Genomic DNA, 23,023 nt, shown 5'->3' with positions numbered 1-23,023 from the left:
GATCACCCTCCAACCCTTCAAAGCTTTGTTGGACAAATCTGTTTAACCATTACAGTTGGAGCCAGAAGTGTGTTTTCAAGATTTGAGATGAAGTACTGCCAAGTTTCCCAGCTAGAAGTGTGAGAGTTATTCTGTGGCATGCTTTCAAATTAAAAGGAAAACCAAAAATTCAAAAGGTACTTAAATGCTAATCTCAGCAAAACACAGACCTATGAGTAAATCAGGAACATACTTCCCTTTTCTGATTTCAGTAACAAAAGAAGAATTTGGTTTTCCTGAATCAGGGCAGTTTATGGGTGTAACTGTCATCCTGAATTCTGAGGAATAACAGAGGGAGGAGAAAGATGAATGAGAAATTCTTGAGTACCAGAATTTCCTGATACCAAGTATCTGTTTTTCCAGATGCCTGAACACTTGGTTTTTGTGGGAGCTGACCCATGACCCTCAATAAAGTAAGCTTATTTGTGTGCAAAGGAAAACAATGTGCAAAGTTTAGTGTGTAGCAGTTTCTGAAGAACTGTGCTGAGACAAATGGATCATGAGCTCCAACTGTGGAACTCACAGCCATGTCCCTTAGAAAATCTGGACAATAAATTCCCTGAATGTTGCCTATTATTGGGTTATTTGATTATCATATAGAGTTAATTGATATTCCTGGGTTATAAATAAACATGACTGAAGGAGGGGACAAACAGCATATGAAAAATATCCAATTTGGCTTTCAGTTGTATGATCTTGGAAGTTTTCCTAGACTCTTGTCCAACGGTTAAAACCTAATTTAGAGCTGAGAAATGCACTTTTTATTTATTACAGTAAGAGCTTGGTGACTGTAGACAATGCTGTGCAAACAAACACCAGCAGCAAGAGGCATCCTCCTGAGTATGTTGCAAAATAATTTGGACGGTGTAGAGACCAAGGCAAATGAGGTTATTTAAGACACTAGTGTGAGAATGGCTCATGAGTTTGGTGTGCATTTAGGGTTCTTTTGATTTATATTTTTAAAAGATGAGATGAAGAGTGATAAATTGAGTGTCAATAGCTTAGCTTTTCTTTGTCAAGCACAAATGTCTTGACTTTCTGTCTGTTCTTTACTTCTTCTCAAGCAATGGAAAGCAGCACTAAATAAAAGGAGGGAAAACAGTGCTTGAAATGTCATTCATGCCACAAACCTACTCTTTTGCTGCACACAAAGCTACAAACTTATTTTTCTCAGTCTGGCCCTGGACTGTCATGAATCCTGCTTCAACACAGAGGTGTCCATCTTCTCCAAAGGCAGCTCCTTGATTTGCATCTCCAGGTTAATTCTTCCAAATGAAAAACATGCTTACACCTCGTGTAGGTGCTGGGGCTCTTTGGGACTGTCTCCTCACCTCCAGGCTCCCCAGGCTGGTTATGAGGGGTGTCTTTCAACCAGCAAACAGCTGTCCTCCCCTCAAACGTGGCTGATGCACCCATCATCCAAAACCAGCTTTACTTCAGAGCAGCAGCAACTACAGATGGCAGCTCTGTGTGTCAAGACTTGTTGGAGCTTGAGGTAAAATTACAGTGGCTCAGTGCCCTACACTGAGCAGAGGTGCACAGCCTCTCCAGCAAGGCTGAAGGAGAAGCCCCTGGTGCCTCCAAAGCCTGCCCTGGTCCCTTTGGTCAGGAGATGACTCCCTGTACTCCCCCCACCAACTCAGCCCAATGGCTGAGGCTCTTCAACAGATCTGCAATAACCTGAGAGGGAAATTGGGAAAGAAATCTGAGAATTTACACCCTTTGATAATTTCTTACCCTCCAAAAGGCAGCTGTGGTCTTCACGTCAACCTTAACAATGCCTGTACTTCAGATATTACATAATATTCAAATTTGATCTCTTGATTGCAGATTTGGACAAAGATGTAGCAGGACACCAACAATGTAAAGGACAATTTAAAGATGCTCTGCCTTATTATAAGTTAATGAATAATGATTTGGTTAATAATTAAAATTTTAGTTAAATTTTCCCTGAGTTTATCTTGGCCTGTAAGGGTCTTTAAGTACCAGTCCCCTTTCAAGCAGCATACAAAGCCCTTCATACTGGCAGCAGAAGACCAGAGAATGAAGGGCTATGTATAGAGATTTCTGCCAAGGCAAACTGTGCTCCCAGACAATGATGGCAAATGTAAAAGTTTTGACAAACAAGCAGAAAAATAGGGGCCAAAATCCTGAATCCCAGCTAAGTGAACTGTTGTGAACTGCTAAGCAGCTTCTGATATGGGACGCTCAGTGCAGTTTGTAGTATCATAAGGTCAAAGTTGAATGTTGCACCAAGACTGTAAAGGTTACACAGTGAAAAAGGCTCAGTCTTCATTTCCATATCAAAAAGACAAATGGGTTTTCCTGTGAGAGGCAGCTGTTAGTTGGGATAGTCATAACTATGTCTTGGCCCTCCCAGGCCATCCTTGGCCTCTCCCTTGGTCTGGGAGATGACACTCTCTTCTTTCTACCTTTCTTGCCTCTTCCATGTCTCTGACTGCACAATGATAATTTTCCAGATGCAGACGTTTGATGTGCTGAGTTAAACCCCAAATCTAGGTTGGAGAGAAATAGAAGAGACTACAGCTGAATGCTCCACAGCATTTGATGCAAGTGAATAGGCAAAGGCCACTTCTTTTTTTGGTACTGAGTGGCCAGCCCTGCTATGAGTTTAAAGGGAAGAGCTTCCCCAGAAATAGCAGGATTCTTTAAGTGTTACACTGTAATTTGTCAAAAACAAGATATCAAAGCCATGTAGGGATTGAATCATTCTACAAAATCAGCAATATTTGGAATGGAGTGAAGAGTCACATCAGCACTGAGGAGGCTTGTGTACACGTGCCAAGTATATTTGCAAGTAAGACTGAGGTGTGGAGACCAAGAAATTATTCCCTATGGACCATGGTTTTATCTTGGACAAAACCATGCATTTTTCTTGAACTATTTTCTGTTCCCCAGGGTTAACTGAGAAGACACAGCCACGAAACCATTTTAGCCTATCAAATCCATTTCTTGCGATGTGTGAAATAGTACTGCTTAGTTATAAGATAAAGATTAGTGGGACAAGTTCATAATCTGCTCTGAAATACATGTGTAAATCTGCACAGGTGAATTGCCCTTCTCCCAAGTCTAGCAGGGAAAGGATCACAGGTAACACCTTTTAGAAAAGATAGCAGGCAGAGCCCTATCTTTAACTTCTCCAGTGCAAGGAGAACTGTGCAATGAAGAGCTTGTTAAGGATCCAGCTGCACTGGGTAGCAATTCCTGCTCTCATCACTGCTCCCTGAGGGATCAGGACTGTCCCAGGGAGCAGCAGTGCACAGGCTGGGCCCAAGAGCTCTTGGTGCTCTGGGCACCGATGTTTTCAAAGTGCTGCTTTATTCCAGTTGTTCTCCTCTGCTCCTTTACAGAAGGTGTATGCTGTGGACACTGGTAAAATGTACATATGAAAAAAATAAATAAGATTATAATAACTATAAGGTAAACTAAGGGTAAATATGTAGGTTCTAGCTTTGTACAGTGTGTTCAACTTTTACTTCTCTGAGGAGTTTTACAGGAACAAAACACCCCAAGTTTGCAGTGTAGGGCAGGTAATTTTCCCTGTGATTCACATAGGCCACCTTTGTTAGGTCATTTGTGTGTCAAGAATGGGAAGGCAGAGAAGCTTTGAGAAGCCGAGGAGCAGAGTGGAGATTTCTCTTTGAACTGCTCACTCAGGAGTGAATGTGTTAAATGTTTTCATCAGAGACACACACACAAAAGGCGGATGGTGGATCTGCAAGAAAAGTTTATAAAGAGAGTGTAAAGCCCCTCCACACCTCAGCGAGTAAGTGAGAAAGCGTACAGCGCTTTTTAATGTTAGAAAGTTCTTAAAGTTAGAAAGAATGTAACGCTGGGGGCAGAGCCCACTGCGGTGGGACCTCCCTCACTAAACCGCCGGGATATATCCGCTTCCTCGAAAGGACCGAGCGCCTTGCAGCTGCTCCGGCGGCACAGGATAGCCATGAGCACGGGGAAGATCTGCTGCCTGCTGCTGCTGACCCTGGGAGTGCTGGCGGTGGCCGTGACTCTTGTGGTCATGCTGACCCAGCCCAGGTGCGGTGCCCAGCAGTACCTGCACGGCGCCGTGGCTGCTGACACCGAGAGCTGCTCCCTCATCGGCCGGTACGTGCACGGAGCTCCTGCCTCCCCTGGCTGCCCTGGCTCCCCTGCCTCCCCTGGCTCCCCTGGCTGCCCTGTGTGTGTGTGGTGACTCGGGCTAACAGAGGGGACAAGCTCCGAGCACCGTCCCCGCTGCGGGGCAGCGCCGCGATGCCGCTCCCGGGGTGACTCCAGCCGGCAGAGCAGACGGAAACTCTGCCTCCGCGGCTGATGCTTACTTGCACTAAAGTGTCTCGGAAGTTTGCAGCCGTGCAAACTCTTGGCCTTTTAGAAAGTATAAATATTTGTAGTAGACAAGTGCAATGGTAGTTTTAAGTGGGGAAGGAAGGAATTTACTTTTTATGGCGTGATGGGTCTGTCAGACAAGTGACTTAGAATAAATCAAGAAGTTAGAGGAGCTTGCAGAGAGCTGCAGCCAGGCTTCAACGGAGACAAGGAAGGGAAGGCAGGGAAAGGGGTATCCATCCTTGCCTTTTGGAAGTGTATTTCTGGACTGAAGCCTCTAGCAAGAGTGTCTGCTATGAAGAAAAAAGTAAAGAGCAGATTTTGACTGAAATTCAGTCAAGACAGTAGAAAAGACATGTTTACATCACTTGGAAAGAAAGATGTAGGTTAAAGTAATTCTGTAGATGCCCAGGTTGTACACCTTCAGTTTGTGTAAAACTTGTCTCTCAAACATTTTGACTCCCATGTTACTATTTTTCTATTCCTTCAACTGTTAAATGCCTGTATCCATGCAAGCAGAAGGATGGAAGTTTACATGTGATGCTGGATGCTCGGGCGATGGATGCTGGAGCTGTGTGCTCTGCCTTGTGGCTGAAGGAGTGAAATGAGACGTGGTGCCACAATATCACACTTTGCCATGGCTCACCTCTCATTCTGGTAATGACCTGCTGGCACAGCATGTGCCTGTAGCTGGAGAAAATACACTGTGGCTGCACATATGTCAAGCAGTGAGATGGGTTTTTTTATGAGAAGCCACAGGTTAGTTCTTCAGAAAGCAGAAGTATTTTTAAAATCACTATTATATGGAAAAAGAGGGAAATACCTAATTGGATTGCCCAAAGAATCTGCTGGGGAAAACCACTGCATTTGTTTTTGCAGCTTTTGTAAATGTTAACTTAATGTAGTGTATAATCAGCTGGAAGACACTGAAGTGAGAGCCACAGAAATCTGTGGCCAGTGGACAACTGAGCAGCTTTGTCCAGCTGGCTACTGCTGCTGAGGTCTCACTTCCTTCCTTTCTCTCAGCAAGAAGCTCCACAGGCTTCCCCAGCCTCCACCATTGCTGCAGCTGCACCTCCAGCACAATTGCTGACAGATCTGTGCTGTCCCTCTAGTCCCATGGACCTACAAATTCCCTCTACAAATTCCCTACAAATAGTCTGCCAATGGTCCCCACAAAATCCTGCCCTGGCTCCACCTTCCCATCACATCCCCCCCACTTTTGGCCATCCTGGGGCCTCTGCACATCAGGTCCTGCTCTCTCCTCCAGCCCTGCCAACCCTCTGGGACCTCCCCAGCCATGGCCATTCTCCTGCTCTGCCTGGGCTCTACACTGTTCACCCTCTGCCTGGTGGTCACCTCTACTCCCCCGCTGCTGCATGATTGCTCCTGCTTTTCTCAGTGTCCTTTGCCTCCAGCCATTCTTGGAAATCTTTATGCTCATTTCATGCTGTCCTTAGACTTGGAATGAGACAAACTCCCATGTTGTTCTCCCAGCTTCTTTGGTGCATGCTCTTGTAAAGGATTATAATAAAATTGTTTATAGAAGTGTTCCTCTGCAAGAGAGCTTGGGATCAGAAGCTTTGTGTAATATTTGCCCTTTTCCTTGTTGTTGTCATATTTTTTTCTCCATCCCACTGGCCCACAGTGGTGGCTTCATTTTTCTCTGTAGGAAGTTTACTGCATGCTCTGTACTGCATGTGATCTTGCTGATTTTCCCTGGACATTTCTGTGCTGTTATACCTGTATGTCACTTTTTAAGCTCTCAGCTCTTAGCACATGATGGTCACCACTAAATTAGTTCTCAGAGCAAAATGCGAGGTGAGAAAATGATGTTCTTTCACTGATGAGGAAAACTCACATGGCTATGGGACTGTGAGGATGCCTCAGCAGAGGGGCTCTGGCCAGGGGCTCATCCTTTCAGAGCCATCTGCTCTGCTCTGCTCTGTCACCTCCTGTGGGACTCTGCAGGGCGAGGGCTTCCTCAAGGCTGACTCGGGGTCCCTGATGGGAGCACCACAAGATGATGAGCATGCAGCTGCTTCCTACCTTATCTTTGCTGAATAAGATTTTAGCATCCATAGGGATTTTGTCACAGCAGTAGCAATAAAATCCAGTTTCTGCAAGCAGTCTCGGCCATTGGGCCCTGCTATCCCCAGCTGTGAACTGGCAGTTCGTGAGCCACTTTACTTTAGCAACAGGGTGACAGCAGGGCAAAGCCAAGCAGCCCTGGATGCCTAAAGACACACTACAGGTCTGGTTCGTCCCTGCTCTTCCTCACTGACCTTGCAGACCCTCTCTCCTGCTGTGAGCCCAGGCTGTTCCCCACAGCCATCCCCTTCATCCTCAAATCTCCCCTCCCTGGGCTCACAGGAATCCATGTGGGGGGTGCTCAGAGAACTGTTCGGGTGCCTGAAGCCTTGGAATCTAAGAGCAGCACCTAATCTCTGACTTACTTACAGATTTTATTCTTTAATTAAAAAATCTTGTTTATTTTAAAGATAAACTCAAACCACATGCCCTGTGACTTGTCAGGAATGAAATTCCCAGGGCACTACATGATACTCTGTTGGTTTAAGATTCTTTAGGAGTCTTTGTGTATTCCTAACAGAACTATCAATTGAACTTACTGAGAATAACTGAACTAAACCTCTTGCTTGAGAAGGAATCTTCTGTTTCAAAGAGTGGGATAGTGGGTTAGGGAAAACACCTCAGGGCTCATGTGTTTTCCAGCGCTGGAGATTGTGCTTGTGTACTCTGGATTTTTGAAATCTTTGTGGGACTCTTTGGGTCCCTGCAGAAAGTGAGCAATATTCAGCCTGTCACTGTCCATGTTAGCAGGTCCTGAGCTAAACTTCCCCACAGCTATCAGTGCCCAGCTCTCAGTGCTGAACAAAGTTGGGTCTCTTGCTGCGTTTTTTCTGCTGGAAACTGGGGGCTGAAAGCAACCTTGTACAGCTGTCTGGTCCAGACTAAGACCTTGCCCTGGGAGAAAACTTGCCCCTGAATGAAGTGAAACACTTCGATGAAGAGGGATGGGAGGCTAAAAGGAGAATCAGAGCACTTTTAACCCAAGGATGTGGATTTGGTGCCTCACTAATTTGTCCTCATGTCAAGAACCCTGAGGAGACAGGAGATGATTGCCCTGTGACAGTAAGAGGTATTCGAACTTCACCTCCAAGTCCGAGCCACTTGTTCCCTCCTGGAAGAGGCTCTTTTCACTAAGCATGCAAAAAGCTCTATATTCCCTACCAGTGTGCAGTTGGAGCTCTGTCATCCACTGCTCTGCTTTCCTTTGTTTCCCAGATGGCAAAAGCAAGAGCCAGCATAAGGTCAGGGACAGATTTAGGAAAAATGTTCATTCCCAGTGGTGGGATTCACTGCAGCAAGGCGAGCTGACCTGGCCTGGCCCAGCAGCATCTCTGATCCCACTTCTCCAGTGCAGCCAGGCATGAGCCCTGGGAACTGACCTTCTTTGAAATCAACACTCCCCAGGGGGACAGGGTGGTGGGGAGGGTGAGAATGGTGAGACTTTAACAGTCAGAAAACCTCTGCAACCCTGGGAAGCTCAGTCCTAGACAGAGAATCTGATACAAAAATCCTTTTCAGTGATGGCCCAGCAGATTTCTGAAGTGTGTTTACATCCCAAAGGACTTGGTTTCCCTTCTTGTACGTTTTAAATTTAGTAATTGGCCCTTTTTAACAGAAGAAGTTGCTGCTTTTGCTCTTCATAAATCCTGAGGAGGCAGCTGCTGTATAATGGGTGGTCTCCCTGTCCCCAGCCTTCTTTGGCAAAAAAAAAAAAGGGTCAATGCAATTTAATACATTAGCATTTCCAGTGTCTGTAAAGGGGTCTCAGGGCTCCCTCTAGCCTAGGGCAGAACAGCCCATCTTTGCTGTGAGCAAAGTGCCATCATCATTCACCCTTCCAGGGAGCGTGAATCCCCATTTGCTGCTGCTGGAAAGGGACTTGGTTGTTAACACCCTCTTCTGCTCCTTGTTGTAAGGAAACTCCATTAATGACTAAAGCCTAGCACTGAAACCAAGTGGCAGGAAGGATATGGGACAAAACATTGTTATCAGATCTTGTCAGCTGCCGCACTGGTATCTCTAGAGAGACCTGGTAAGGTGCCACACTTTGATTAAGGATCTTGCATTACAATTAAAATCATTGAGCAGAGATCCATCTGAAGGGAGCCAGGTACTGGGTCATAAATCCAGATGAGGTTTTGCAATACATAATGGCCCTTAATTCCCCTACATCATTTCAGGGAAGTGACAGGTTTCTGACTGGAAGTGAGTGAGCCACGAACAGGGAGCCACATGGGACACACCAAGAGCCAGCTCAGAGTATTTTCTGTTGAGTTTCAGTCTCTGGAGAGGCTGGAGGGAAAGGTGTCAAGGCTGGAGGCCAGTGTGAATGTGCTGTGAATTTGGGTGAGAATCTGGTGCTTTTAAGGCTTTGGGAAATGTGCCTGGTGTTCCATGTTAAGGTCTAAATGCATTTCACGGCCAGAAACATTCATTTCCCTGTCACCAGGCTTTGTACATTGTTTTGCCTCACAGCCCATATTCCAGGGGCTCTGGGGAGCACTGTCCTGAGTCAGTGTAGAAATCCTTCTTCCCTCTTTTTCCAACTTTCTAACACTGTTTGGGTCTTCTACAGAGGTGACCTGGTTTTTAAGGAAGCCCTCGTGTCCTTGCTTACTGTGGTCAGCAATTAACAGCTTCCATTTCAGAAAAACACCTCCCAGGGACATTGGTGTGGTGAGTCCACCCCTGCTGCAAGGGGCTGGATGGGCGAGTCTGAGCCTCAGTCTCCATGGAGCTCCTAGGAGGGAGCTCCTAGGAGGCCAAAAGCCAGGCAGATCTCAAACAGAAATCCTGATGTTCCCTGCTGTTTCTTTTCTTCCCACTTGTCCACATGTCGTTTGTCCACATGCAGTGATCCCGGTGCCCTTAGGGGAACAGGAAAGCCACAGCCAGTGTGCCTGCTGGCAGCATCCTGTTCCCGGACCCAGCAGGTCCCAGCCATATCAGTGGATGTAAAATAAACACCAGTCTCTGTGTGTGCTCTGTGTTCTCATGCAAACTCTGGGAGCAGCTGCACTGCAATTAATGAACTATTCCAGTTTCCCCTCTGGCTTTGCCTTATCTGAGCAATAACCCAATAAAACAGTTAGGAACCTCCCTAGCAAACACCAGTGCTGGCTACTGGCAGGCTGTGCAGAAAACGCCACCCCATTTCCACTGCAAGGAAGAGAGGTTTTTCAGATGTTCCTGAGAGAAGCATTTGTTGAGACACATTTCTCTAACAGAACCTCGTTGCTGTCAGCTGCAAGAGGCTGCCTTAATGCCTGTGTCTTCTTTCACTTAGGTGTGCCTTGGTAGAACGTGTTGAAGCCTTTGTTTCCTGTTTGGTTTTTTGTTTCTTTGTTGGTTTTGTCTTTGGGAATACACAGAGCAGGGTGGGAATTTTTTTGTGCTAATAAGCCCAGGAAGTCACATTTTAGGAACAATGAAGTGACTATTGTGCTAATTGACACGTTGTCCCGGGAGTTTGCTTCGCATGGACCCAGTGTTCCCACTTCAGTGTCCTGTCCACTTGACCAGCATATGCCTTTATTAGGAACGGCATTTGGGAAGCTAGAGATCAGTTGTTTGGTTCCTAGTATGTGGAAAGCCCTCTTCTGTGCTCAGAGCATCCTTCTCCATGTCTCGGGACTCCTTGCTGTCCCTTTTAGTCTACAGCAGCTGTGAGCAGCTGCAGTCCTCTCTGTCCCATAACTCTTTACTCACACAGGTCTGGCCCTGGCTGCTCTTTCCTCCTGTGGACTCTCCTTTCTTTCCCTCTAATTGTTCCTTCTCACTCCAGCAGAGGAAGGTGCCCCTCCATGCCCTCACACCCCACAGTGCTGGCACTACATTTCTCCAGCTGCTCTCCTCAAGTTGCAGAGGCCCCAAGGAGGCATTTTCATGTGGTTCCTCCATTCTGACATTGCTGGATTTTAACGGTGACTTTTTTCTTCCCTTCCCACCACAGGGACATCCTGAAAAGTGGAGGCACAGCTGTGGATGCTGCCATTGCTGGCTTGATCTGCACTTCAGTGATGAACCCTCAGAGTTCGGGCCTGGGTGGGGGTGTCGTATTTACCATCTATAATGCCAGCACAGGTATGGGCCTGCCCTGGCCTCCCCGTGGTGCCTTGTCCCTCTGCAGACACACAACTGCTGTGGAGAAATCAGAATCCTTCCCTCAGAGCAAGCTTTTGAATATAAAATCTACATCACAAACCACACTTGTGCTCTTAATCCAAAGCATCCACGACAGGGAGCTGTGATTGTCATTTCACAGCAAGAACGTGTGTGTGTAGGAAAGAGCTTTGATATAAAAACTAAGTTTGCCTCTCCTTCCCCCTCCAAAGCAATCTCAAAGTACATTTCAAAGCCACACAGCTGACTGCACTAGGTGTGAGTGGCTGAGGGAAGCAGGCAGGAGGGGAGTGCAGCCTGTGCTGGCAGTGCCTCACTGAGCCCTTGGGGTGGCACTTGAGGGGCTTGTGCTGCCCAGCAGCTCTGGCAGTGCCTGCTGACACTGGGGCTGTGTCTCTCACTGCTGTCCCCCGTGCTGGTGTGAATGCCCAAAGCAGAGTTGACAGTTCCTGTCCCAGGAGGTGCATCTCCACTTCAGAAATCTAAACCTAGCAGTGTTCAGTGTCTGTTGGGGAGCCTTTCTGTGTTTGGCTTAAACACAAAAGTGTTTGCTTGCTTTTATGTTTTTAATGTGGGAGTTTTAAAGTCTTGGCTTCCAAAAATCCCCAGAGCTTATATATCTAATAGTAATATCAACAATGAACACTGTAACAATATCATAGTTTTAAAAATCCTGCCAAGTAGTTTCTCAGAGTCACAAATCTGGAAATGTTTGGGTGTATCTTATGCAAGAGCCTAATTTGGCAGAACACCTATATTTTTCTTCTTTTCCCTTTTGGCAGAGCTGTGGAACTTTGTTTCCTGACAGGAATCCTCCTCTGCTACCTGAGTTATGCTGCTGCACAGAGCTGCCCGTGGCACTTGGCACCCCAGGGAGCAGTGTGGGCTCCTGCAGCACAGCTGGCTCTGTGGGCTGGGATAGGGACAGATAAACACAAGGCAGAGAAGGAGACAAAATATGCTAGACCTGAAATATGAGTGTATGCAAGTGGGGGTTTGAGGTTTTTTCCTTTCAAGCTCCCTGATACATAGAGGGCTTTAAATACGATGGACTTGCTTCATCATCATTTGCTAAATGGCCCTGCCAGGAGCATGAGGCTCACTTTATGTCTTTGACATGTGCACATGTGTGCAATGTGCTCACATTATGTCTCTGACATGTGCACGTGTGTGCAATGTGCTCACATTATGTCTCTGACATGTCCCATCTGTAGAAGAAGTGCAGGAACCTGCAGGTGTGAGGCACCATGTCCCAGCCTGTGAACCCTGGGGGGAACCTTCGCTGGCTGCAGACAAGCCCTGGCCTTCTCCCTGTACTTTCAGTACCTTTAGTAGGCACTGCTTGGATTGCTGTAAATAAAAGCACGGGAGTCAAGGACAAGTTGTGCTGACACCTGACCCTGCAGGTGCACCTGGCACATCTGGCAAAAGGCTCCAGAGCAGCTCAGCTCTGAGGCAGCAGCATGTGCAGTGCTACAGCTGACTCCAGTGTGATGTTCACCTGCTTCAGGAAAACAACATCATGCATTTCCCTCTTCTTCCTTCCAGGAACAGTCGAGGTGATCAACGCCCGTGAGACGGTCCCACGAATGTTTTCTCCCAAGTTATTGTCTGGCTGTGGGGCTGGTTTCCCCATTGGTAAGGACACAGCCTGGGCCACAGCTCTGTGCCCTCCTGGTGTGCACAGAGCTCAGCGTGGGGAACTGAGCACCTCACTGACTTGTTCTGGAGTTCTGTTTAGTTTAACACACTCTACCTGGACTGCCTTTTGCAAAAGTAACTAAAAATACTAGGTCCATAAAAATCCCTGTTTGGTAATAACATCGGCAACCTGACCAGTGAGACAACAGGGAGCCAGCTTGAGGAGAAATCACAATGTAACTTCTCTCCATAGGAAGTCTGCAGTTCAAGACTGGATTTCCCATAGCCCTCATTCCCCAGAAGTGCTTACAGAGAAAAATAAGATCAATAGCTTTTTGGAAACAAAAGAAATCTATCTCGTGTGCTTGCCCATGTCCATAGATTGAGGAAGCACATCAGGGGTTGAGTTGCTGGGCTCAGGCACTCTTGCTTTAGCAGCACATCTTGGATCTTTCCACATTTCTTGCTGCATTCATTCTCCTTCCCTAGAATGTTATCTTTTGGAGTGTGTCCTAGATTCTTATCCTTGGAAGAGCCTGAAAAGGAATCAGGAGCAGCTCTGGTTGGAAGGGACAGCTGGAGGTCTGCTCAAAGCAGGGTGATGTCAGGTGTTGCTCAGGCTGCTCAGGGATGGAGAATTTCACTGTTTCCCTTGTTCTGGTATTTGACCAGACCCCATTGATGCCATTTGTCCAGTGTCCAGCTGGCACCTCCCTTGCTGCAGTGTGTGCCTGTTGCCTGTGAAGCTTTCAGCACACCTCAGGCATGGCTCCAACCTCTCTATACCCCTGCTGTTCAGTAAAAGCATGAACAGGAAAAGGTCATAGACAAACCAAGCTTGCTTTTAGAAGCCTTGGTTGCCTCTACCAACTCAGACTTGGATTGGAGAGCTTTCAGGGAGGTGGAACCCCCGTGGCAGTGACTGACTGGGTGTGACTCTGCTCCTGTGCTCCCAGGTCCCCTCTGGATTGGCGTGCCTGGAGAACTCCGTGGCTATGAGGAAGCCCACAGGCGACACGGCCGCCTACCATGGAAAGCCCTGTTTGAACCAACCATCAAGCTGCTGTCAGAGCCACTGGTCATTTCCCCAGTTCTGCACAAAATTCTCCATCACCCAGCCTTCTCTGCTCCGGGGAAAAGCCTGTGGTAAGACCCATCAACGAAACTGCAGTGGGAGGGGCACTGTTCCCTCAGCTTCATTCCCTTTCTCTGACATGCTGACGTGAGCACAGGCTGCTGCTGTGCTTTGTGCTCAGGGAATACTTGCTAAGGAGTGGGAGAGAATCACAGAAGTGGGTTTTTAGAAGAAACTCCAGTATAGCACTGCCTTGGAAAGTACACAACATCCACAATCCAGATCAGCTCTTGGTAGGAAAAAGAGATCATTGGCCCTGGGCAAGAACAAGCTCACGCTGTAAAACTGATGAATGTTCTTCTTTAACAGCCCACTGCTATGTGATGGTCAAAGATTTCTGAAGGGTGGTGAGACCTTCCGGTGGCGAGCGCTGCAGCAAACTCTGCAAGCTGTAGCAGAACACGGAGCTGCAGCTTTCTATGAGGGAGAGATAGGAAGGGCCCTGGTGGAGGACGTCAGGAAGGCTGGTAGGTAACAGCTACAGGAAGCCCTGATACACTTTCAGTACCACGCTTTCTCCCAGCCATTGGCTCACAGTGAGCCTGTACCAGGCAAAGCCAACACATGGCATTTGCTTGTCACTTGGGGTGGCACCTGACATGGGAAAAGGTCACCTTTCCCCAGTTCCTATAGCTCAGGCCCAGAAGCAGGGCTGAGACCACCCACTGCTCTGGCATTTGCCCACAGCACTCATGCACTGGCCCCTCTGACTCCTCTAGGCTTTGTGACATCCTGGGGCTTGGCAGCACCTGAGGATGTGTGAGAGCAGTGCTGTGCTGGGTGGAGGGGATTTGGGCTGTAGGGCCATGGCTCTTCACAAGCTTTACCAAGGATCTGATGCAGGCAGCCCACAGCACCAGTACAAGCTGCAGTGCTAATGGCAGCTCCTGGTCTCTGTTGAAGGGTCCAGTCTCTCACTGGAGGACCTTCGGGCATACAAAGCAGAGGTGTCCTCAGCTCTGAACATCACCCTGAACAACCACACCACAGTGTTTGCTCCAGGACCACCCATGGGAGGTGCAGTGCTCATGTTCATCCTCAAGGTATTGGAAGGTAAATTCCTAATGGAAAAGGGTCAGCAAGAGGTTTTCAGAGAGGGTTGCTCCAGAGTGATAAACTGCAATGGGCAGAAATAGAGTTTTTGAGCCAGAATGAGGCCCAAAGCAGCAGTGTGACCATGCTATGCAGCAGGAGATGAACTGGTTCACTTGTACAGTGGGTCAGCATCACCACAGCTGCTGCAAAGGCCAAAGGATGCATGACTTTCCCATTGCTTCAAAAGAATTGAAGTCACAGTTGAAATTAGCACTTGGTTATTTCTGTGCCCACATCCTTCTAAAGCATAGGGGAAACCTGGGAAGAACTGGAGTTGGAAGAGGAAGCTCCATTTAACTTTTTTTTTTTTACACTTCTTGAAAAAACATTGCCTCAGGTCTATTAACCAAATTACTTCATCCTGCTCCATAGAGTTTAAATTCCATAAAGCATCACTGGCAACACCTGAGGAGAAGGTAGAAACCTACCACTACATTGCAGAGGCCCTGAAGTTTGGCAACATGCTAAGACCCCACATGAGTGACCCAGCCTTCTCCGAAGCTCAGGTGAGCTCCATGGTGTGTTGGTACAGTGCTACAGCACCGAGCAATGTTCTGACATGCCCCTTCTTTGCAGCCTGGAAGGAAAGAAAATACTCAGAGCTGCTACTGAAGAGCAATGCAGCTGAGTTGGCCAAGACAGAGGCAGGATCAGGCTGTTTACTCTGCAGCTTCAGCTGTAGGCAGGCCCTCACTTGCCTGACAAATGATGTGCACATGCTCCTGCCAGTGTTGAGGTGCCTCAGTGCTGAGCTTGGTCCATTTTCTGGGACGAGAGTGGCCTGGGGCTGAATGCTGCCACTCCAGGGCCCCAGGCTCTGACTGCCGGGGCTCAGTTCCTGAGGCCTGCCTGTGCCCAAAGACATGCCCATGCTTTGGTGACCAGCTCAGTGTCCTTGCTGTGCTTGCAGGTGCCTGTGGGGACCCTGCTGTCTGAGCAGTTTGCTGAGTTGGCGAGGCAGCGGATAGATGCCCGTGGTGACCACCCACTCAGCCACTACAGCCTGCTGGAGTCCCTCTACAGTGACAAACACAAAAGTATGGGCACGAGCCACATCTCCGTGCTCGCTGCCGACGGCAGCGCCGTGTCTGCCACCAGCACCATCAACTACCCGTGAGTAGCCAGGGCTTGGAACAGAGGCACACAGGGTCACAGGGGAGCTGCAAGGGCTGGCTACCAGAGATGCAAACCCCTCGGGTTTCACTGGTTTAGGCAAGTTCTGAGCTGTGAGTGCCCTTTCCATGTGACAGCAAAAATCTGTGAGCATCAACTCCAAGGGCTGTCATAATTCAGGAGGATGCAAGAAATTGCTGAGGCTCTTGCTGAATTTCTGTGGGTTGAGCAAATCCTCACAGGCACCAGTAACAGGGAACTTATCTCTGTCACCAGCAGCAGCACAAATTCCTTTTGGACACCCTCACTAGGACACTTGCAGACTGGAAGGAGACAGAAATTACAAATTCCTTTTGGACACCCTCACTGGGACACTTGCAGGCTGGGAGGAGACAGAAGTTACTCACAGGGTGCCATGTGCAGTTAATGTCATCCACAACAGGAGAACCCTGGGCACTAAAAGGCTTCATCTTTCCTCCCTGCAGGTTTGGCTCCTTTGTGTATTCTAACCAAACTGGGATAATTTTAAATAATGAACTTGCTGACTTCTGCATAGCAAACAGAAGCATTAAACCAGGTGAGCATCCTCATCCTCAGAATAAAGCACAGGGCCAGGGGATGGACACACAGGCTGTGTACAAGTGGACAGGGACAACCTGTAAACTTACAGGTGCTCTTTCTTTTCCTAGATCTGGAGGAGAGCAAGTTTATTTCAGACTAACAGGGCATAAAGCCCTGTAGTGTGTTTGTGTCTGCTCACATATCTCCTCATGTGGAAACACAGAAGTTTTGGGTTCTAACCAGAGAAGTCAGAGGTTTAAAAAAATCTGAAGCTGATCACTGACTGATGGAAAAGGGAGGGAAGAAGTGAAGAAACTACTGCTAAGACAAGCCTGCTGATATTTTAGGCTTATCTATGATTCTGAGCATAGAGCTGCTACAGGCTTGCACCAAGCTCTGTGACACAGCAGTGTTGGTGCAGACATGGCTCTGTGCCATGAGCTGTCCCTGCTGCATCCCCCTCAGCCTGCTGGGAGAGGATACCAGTGCTGCCATGGCAGGATTTCTGCTAAGGGTTCCTCATTTGGTTGGATGAGCTGCAGCAAGTCCTGAATACTTGTAGGGTGCCCTGTCCTGCATCAAGAGAAGCTTGTTTAGCTTGTGCCATAAAGGTCCCTGTTTCTTGGGAGACAGGCTTTCAGTACAAGGAAATTTTTCAGGAAGTCCTGAGCATCTTGAGGAAGGAGTAGCATCTTGTTGTTCTGTGGGAGACAAAAGAAAGGCAAGGTAGATGAACCTGTGTCGCTCCTACCCTGTTTAGAGCCACATGGAAAGAATAATATCTCTGCTTCTGCTCTAGGAGAGAAGCCTCCCTCAGCAATGGTGCCTTCCATCCTCATCTCCAAGTCAGGAGACATGCTGGTGATTGGAGGAGCTGGGGGGGGCTGGATTATCAGTGCTACCACCATGGTAAGTGAAACCCACAGCAAATTGCCAGCTTTTTCAGCCCTCCCAGATTTCTAGCCATGGTCAGTCCCTACTCAGCTCTCCTCAGATCTTGACTCCTTGGTGCTTTTTTTTAAATTTGCAATTTAGAAGTTACTAAAGACTACACGCTATAGGCCAGGGAAAGCATTCTGGGAAGTGTTACGTGCTCATCCTATTCTCTTACTTGCCCCAAGCATCTAGTACTGATCACATGAAAGCAGGACTGATAGGACTGCAGGTCTGGCTCAGTGCAGCCTGGGTAGGACAGCCCAGGTTTTATGTCCAGTTGGGCAGTGTGGGATTTGTTTTATTGCAGGCAATTATAAACAAGCTGTGGTTTGGCTATGACTTGGAACACGCTATTTCAGCTCCTGTCATGCACACCCAGGGTGACAGTGTCCTGTTTGAGGAGTCTTTTAGCGAGGTGAGTGGCCTTGGTGGGAAGTAGAATGCTTCTGTAACTCTCCTGGGTAATCTTTATTTTGCCTCTGGCTCACCTCCTTCTTGTTTAAACTTCACTTTCTCAGCCAGACTCCACACACATCCCCTATGTTCCACACCTGGCAATGTTAAGATCTCAGCCCCCTGCCCCATTCACTCCATTTCCTCTTCTCTCCCCCCACAGGAGGTTAGGACTGGCCTGCTGGGAAGAGGACATAAAGAAAAGAAAGACAAATTTGCAATGAATGTTGTACAGGGAATTTCCAAGGAAGGAAAATGCATCTCTGCTTACTCTGATAAAAGGAAGCTGGGGAAGTCAGCTGGATATTAGCATGAAATGTCATCACAATTCACAAAACCACAGGAGATTCAGAACATGCTTTGCTTGGATGTGCCCAAAATTTCCTGCTCCCATCAGGATGTCTCCTGGAGCATGGGCACAGTCTGTGATTACATCTAATTCCAGCAGGTCGCCCTCAGGCAATACAAGGAGAGCTCAGCCAACCTTGTTTAGAGCTACACCTTTCATTACTTATGTGATACACAGAGAACATATTTCTTGAGCACATCAGTTACTCAGAATGAGAGAATACAAAGTGTGAAAGGAAAATTGGTCCAAACCCCACTGAGAACACTGTGAAATGGCCCAGCTGCATCTTCCATTCCTAGTGGAGTCCCAGTTTCTTTCAGGCTGTTCCACACTAAGCTTTTTGCTGGGGCTCAGCAATGTGAAATACATTACTATCTTAGCTATGAACAAAGAAGCATCTGTAGGGTCAGGATTTTAAAATCTGGAGCATTCAGGCTTAGAGTGTGGGTTTGGAAAGGGAAGAGATCAAAATTCTACACTCTCCCTCTGTTTTCCCACCCAAAGAAGCTCAGCTTTTCCCCGAGGTGGCAGATGAAATCACACCACGGCACAAGTGCTGCCCTGCCTGCTGCTCTCTGCCTCGGGGGTCCAAAGGACCCCACAGGCTCAGGGTAACTGCCCCAACACTTCCTCCAGCCCTGCTCATGGTGCCTCTGGAATAGCCTCCCATGGGGGCATGTGATTTCCCTGCTCCTGGGACAAACAGGCTTCAGCTGAGCTGGAGGTGCCTCTCCCTGTGGCGAGATGGGTCCCAGCCTGTGCCAGTTCTCTCTCCTCAACACTGGTACATCAGTCTTAGGGAAGGCAGGTCAGGAAGGCAGTGGAAATGTTGTTTTGTGGAAACTTTGGAACTTTCTTCAAATTGCAAAGTATACGTGTCAGGAGATGTCGTTTGTAGCCCTGAGTTCAGCTGGGCCAGGCAAACACCAGGACTGCTGAGAAGTGAGGCAGCACCATCAGGCATGAGCAGAATTCTCCCATTCTCTCCAAATCCCTGTTTACCACAGCTAATCTCTAGTGTTCCCTTTAGACCACCAGGAGGGCATTACAGGACTCTAAGAACTATGACAGAAAGAGAAAACCTTTGGAGAGGAGACCTGAAGGTGAAAGATTCTGGATTTTGCACCTAGATGCAAAAGGTCTTTGCAGTTAATCCACAATCTTGCCCTGCTCAAAATGACCAAGAGAATCAAACATTTAAGAAAGTAAAACCTAAAACCCAAAAAACCCCCAAAGTTCTTTAAATATGCAGGGTCAAATTCCCAGAATGCTTCAAAATTCCATTTTCTGAAAGCTTCTGAACCTGACTTCCCTATGGGCACAGTGTTGTGTGTGTGTCTGAAAGAAAGCAGAGCCAGGCACTAGCAGAGCCCTCCTCCTCACACATAGAGTCCATGGGACTCCTAGCTCTCCAACAAAAAGAATCCTTCTGTAAACATTATAACAGGCACATACTATTAAAAAGCACAAATTAAAACAAGGCCAGCTAGATTTAATGCCAAATGTTTTTACTCACAAAGCCTGTCCAACAAAGCCATCAATGTACTGAAATCTCAGCCTTCACTTGCATTTTAGTGATGGTCCAAGTGCAGCTGACCAGAGCCAGACATGTGTTTTCCTTCAGAAGTTGTGCACCAAGGACTGTAGCATGGCCCCTGCTGTGTCAGTGAATGACTGCTGAGTTACCAGATCATAACTGCAAGCACTTGATCATGCAGCTGGAAATCAAGTAACTCATGGATGGAGCCAGCTCCATGCACTGCCCTGCTCCCTCCTTGTCCAAGTGGAATTCATCTGAAATCCCCCAGTTCAGGAAGAACTGCTGCTTTCCCCAGCAGAGCTTCTCACTCACACCTGGAAGTGGCTCAGCACCCTCTGAGGCAGCACCACAGCGCTGGTGAATGGGAAAGGAGACAGCCCCAAAAGCTGACAAGGGGCAGTTTTTATGTTCATGTGGAAGGAATTACATTGACTATGACTACCAAAGAAACCAAACCTATCTAATTTGCTGGAGTTTTCTACATGGATTAACTCCCTTGCCCCAGGGAGCAGTTCCTGGGTGCATCAGTTGTGGTGTCAGAAACACCACCCGGCAGAGCTGTGCAGGGGAAACACTGACAGGTGCCAGACACCATCTGCAGCTCCCACTGCAGCTCCAGACACACCAACCAGACCGGATGCTGGCTCTGGCAAGATCCATAGTTATTTCCAGCTAACCCCACTGAGCCGAGAGTTTGCAATGAGCAACTGAGAGTGGCACTGGCTGGAGACAGGGAGAGCACTCCTGGCTTCCCTATTAGGTTTCAGGGCCATCTTCAGCAGTGCTCTGGTCCCTCTCCATCATGTTTCACTACAGAAAACCCAAGTCACCAAGTAACTGAGCCTTTCATTACCTTTTGCTTCTGACACACCTTAGGGTGAAGCACCCTGCAGTACTCCAGCCTATCACCTTTCCAGTGCAGTAGTATCACAGCTACTTCCCACCACAAAGGCACAGGAATATTATCTTTAGTCCAGTACTCACTGCAGTTTAACTGCTTTGCTATTAACTTTGCAAGTCAGCCAGTGAAGCAGTTTAAAAACTCATCATAGATTTAATTTGCAAGACAGAAGGAAATGGGAGTGCAGATCTCTCAGTGTGGCAGAGACTTCCAGTCCTGCAGTCCTTCCAGCAGAATACCTGGTGAAGCTGAGATTGTACCTGCTTTGGCACCTCTGCTCTTGCCCGGCCACCTCCTCACTGCTGCTGAAATCTGCTTGGGTCAAGAGCCTCTCAGTTTGGTCTCTCCACATTCCTGCTCCTCCCAACAAGAGAGCATTATTTTTGTACTGAAATCAACTTACATGGACTTTTAAAGCATCACTGTACAGAGGCTGCTCTGTTTTCTAATGAAGTCTTTAAGTTATACTTTAATAAAATGTTTTTAGACCTGAGTGGGATTTTCTCTGCTAAACCTGTTGCCTATCCCATCACACAAGCACAGAGGACTCCATGCAGGTGTTTCCAGCAGTAACAGTTGTTCATTCTGGAGCCTCATATGCTGCTGGAGAAGCTGAGCAATGGTGCAGCTCCTGCCACTTGTCTCTCACAGCTGAGTTTTGTTCCCTTGAAGAGGCTGGATGGTTGCCAAAAGAAAATTGTGGTCATGTCAGACTGAAGAATAGGGGCAAGAGGTGAACCCTCCAGCTCATGACCTGAATTGCCTTTTAATGGTACAGCTTCCTTTCCATCAGCTGGAATCAGCCATGGAATGTGTCCTGTTCTCCATGCCCTGCACGGGGCAGGCAGCCCACACCAGCACACTGTGTGCACCAGGAGCAGAGCCACGTGCTCCCACTCAAAAGGTGGGACATGGAATGACGAGGGACCTCAGAGACCATCTTGTTCTGACCCCCTGTCATGGGCAGAGATGTCACTCACTAGACCCAAGCTGTCCTTGAACATTTCCAGGCATGGGGCAGCCACGGTTCCTCTGGGTAACCTCTGCCAGGGCCTCACTGCTGTCACAGTCAAGAATATCATCTTAACATGTAACCTAAATGTTCCCTCTTTCAGTTTAAAGCTATTTCCTCTTGTCCTATCCAGAAGACTTTTCCCTGCAGCTGAAACATCCCATCAGCTGAGCAGCCTGGAGGGTACAGCAGGAGGTTTTACAGCAGGAACCACTGACTGACATCTGGCTGTTGATGCACAGACAGCCCCAGCGTTGGGTGAGCAGTGGGATGTGGTATCCAAGCAGGTGGTAGAAGTGCCTGTCAGTGTACAGATATGTCCAAATGAGATACAAATAATTACAGCTTGCAGAAATATCCATAGCTTTTTAAAAAAAAGTAGGATGTAAGTGCAAGCTGTAGCCCTGTTTACCAAATCATTCCTCTGCAGTGATACCACTAAAAAAACAACCAGACATATAAACTTCTGCAGAATCAAGAATTCAAATGCATTTATATAAGAACAGTTGTAACTAGGAGTGTTTTAAGCTTTCCACAGGGGAAGCTTTTTAACACAGGTTATAAATAATAGGGGAATTTTCTGACTAGCAAGTAGAAATTCAGGGACATCAGAACAACTGCTGCACCATGAACTGTTAGAGGCAGCCCAGCAGCAGCCACTCACACCTGTGAGGCAATCAGGATTGTCCAACAGGCCTTTCCCAGAAATCAGTTTCCAATTTTGGACTCACTGTAGTGGTTGTAAGATTCCAATAAGCTTATTTTGCTGTGCAGCAATTTTCTTTATTTCCCAGGTGGCACCTAGCCAAGAAAGAACTCTGCTAGTCCCAATTCCAAAGGCAGTCTGACACTGAGGACATCAGCAGTGGAATTACAAGAAGTGGAAAAGTGGAAGTCTCAGTTCAGCAATAAGAGGACATAGACTTGGCCCCAAACTGGTCTCTTGAGGGAACAAGAGGGAACACAGTGACTTAGAGGTCATTTACAATCTCTGCCTTTGCTGCACCTAATGCAGCACCACCAGTAAGAGCTCGGGAAAAGGAGCCAGACCACACTCAGGGCACGTTTGGTAAAAGCCACTCATTTGGGTCAAATGATATAAGCAAATATGTATGTTAAGGTCAAAACTCTGACTGATTTAAACATCATCTAGCTGTCACTTTATTCTGTGAAACTGGGCTTTCCTCAATTCCAGACACTTCTAGGAAAGAGGTTGCATGATGCCTAAAACTTCAGCCTTTCATTTTCTCTTCTGTATTTTAAGGTTCTTACAAACTGACAGGAAGTTTCAACAAGCTGAATAGATGAGTTAACTTACTGCCACTTGTGTATCCACAATTTCAAAAACACCACTAGAGCGTGACAAAATCCTGGATCATTTGGTTTTGATCCTGGGCTAAGTGATATATTGATCCATGACGGTAGGTGAACACCAAACCCCCTCATGCAGGTACAAACACTCTCAGCTGCTCCATATCAGACAGGGATTTCTGAGAGCTCCTTAACAGTCTGGTTAATGGTAACTTACCTTTAAACAAGAGTAGCTGCAGCATACCCTTTTGTAGAAGTTTCATTTCCCCAAACTCTGATATTTCACGCCTGCAGTACGACATGAAAAAAAGCGAAGTGGAGAAAAACAAGCTTGTTTTGAATATGTAACTATTATTCTTTACTCACGACTTCATCAA

The 23,023-nt window shown here is 47.4% G+C and overlaps 1 protein-coding gene across 2 annotated transcripts; it reads left to right on the top strand.

Moving 5' to 3' along the window:
• Nucleotides 1-3,765: 3,765 nt before the first annotated feature.
• On the top strand, nucleotides 3,766-22,972 carry GGT5 (gamma-glutamyltransferase 5). Of its 2 annotated transcripts, none has more exons than XM_063415630.1 (12): nucleotides 3,766-4,164; nucleotides 10,430-10,560; nucleotides 12,148-12,237; nucleotides 13,197-13,386; nucleotides 13,685-13,842; nucleotides 14,279-14,428; nucleotides 14,843-14,976; nucleotides 15,381-15,583; nucleotides 16,069-16,160; nucleotides 16,944-17,053; nucleotides 17,388-17,495; nucleotides 19,458-22,972. In XM_063415630.1, exons 1-12 carry the CDS (start codon nucleotides 4,004-4,006, stop codon nucleotides 19,458-19,460), a joined length of 1,530 nt encoding a protein of 509 aa, XP_063271700.1. In that variant the 5' UTR covers nucleotides 3,766-4,003; the 3' UTR covers nucleotides 19,461-22,972. The 2 variants fall into 2 exon arrangements, with proteins under 2 accessions (XP_063271700.1, XP_063271699.1); XM_063415629.1 differs by having other exon boundaries at nucleotides 3,767-4,164; nucleotides 17,697-22,972.
• Nucleotides 22,973-23,023: the final 51 nt, after the last annotated feature.

Source organism: Prinia subflava, chromosome 19 (genome assembly GCF_021018805.1).
Source record: "Prinia subflava isolate CZ2003 ecotype Zambia chromosome 19, Cam_Psub_1.2, whole genome shotgun sequence".
In the NCBI taxonomy this organism is placed as follows: Eukaryota; Metazoa; Chordata; class Aves; order Passeriformes; family Cisticolidae; genus Prinia; species Prinia subflava.
This window is presented reverse-complemented; position numbering and strand designations above follow the sequence as displayed.

Bases quoted from the DNA above. Each gene is read 5' to 3' on its own strand.
- GGT5 (XM_063415629.1), top strand. From the start codon at position 4,004: ATGAGCACGGGGAAGATCTGCTGCCTGCTGCTGCTGACCCTGGGAGTG. The intron at 13,387-13,684 runs GTAAGACCCATC...CTTCTTTAACAG, and splicing joins GCTCCGGGGAAAAGCCTGTG to CCCACTGCTATGTGATGGTC. The intron at 14,429-14,842 runs GTAAATTCCTAA...CCTGCTCCATAG, and splicing joins CATCCTCAAGGTATTGGAAG to AGTTTAAATTCCATAAAGCA.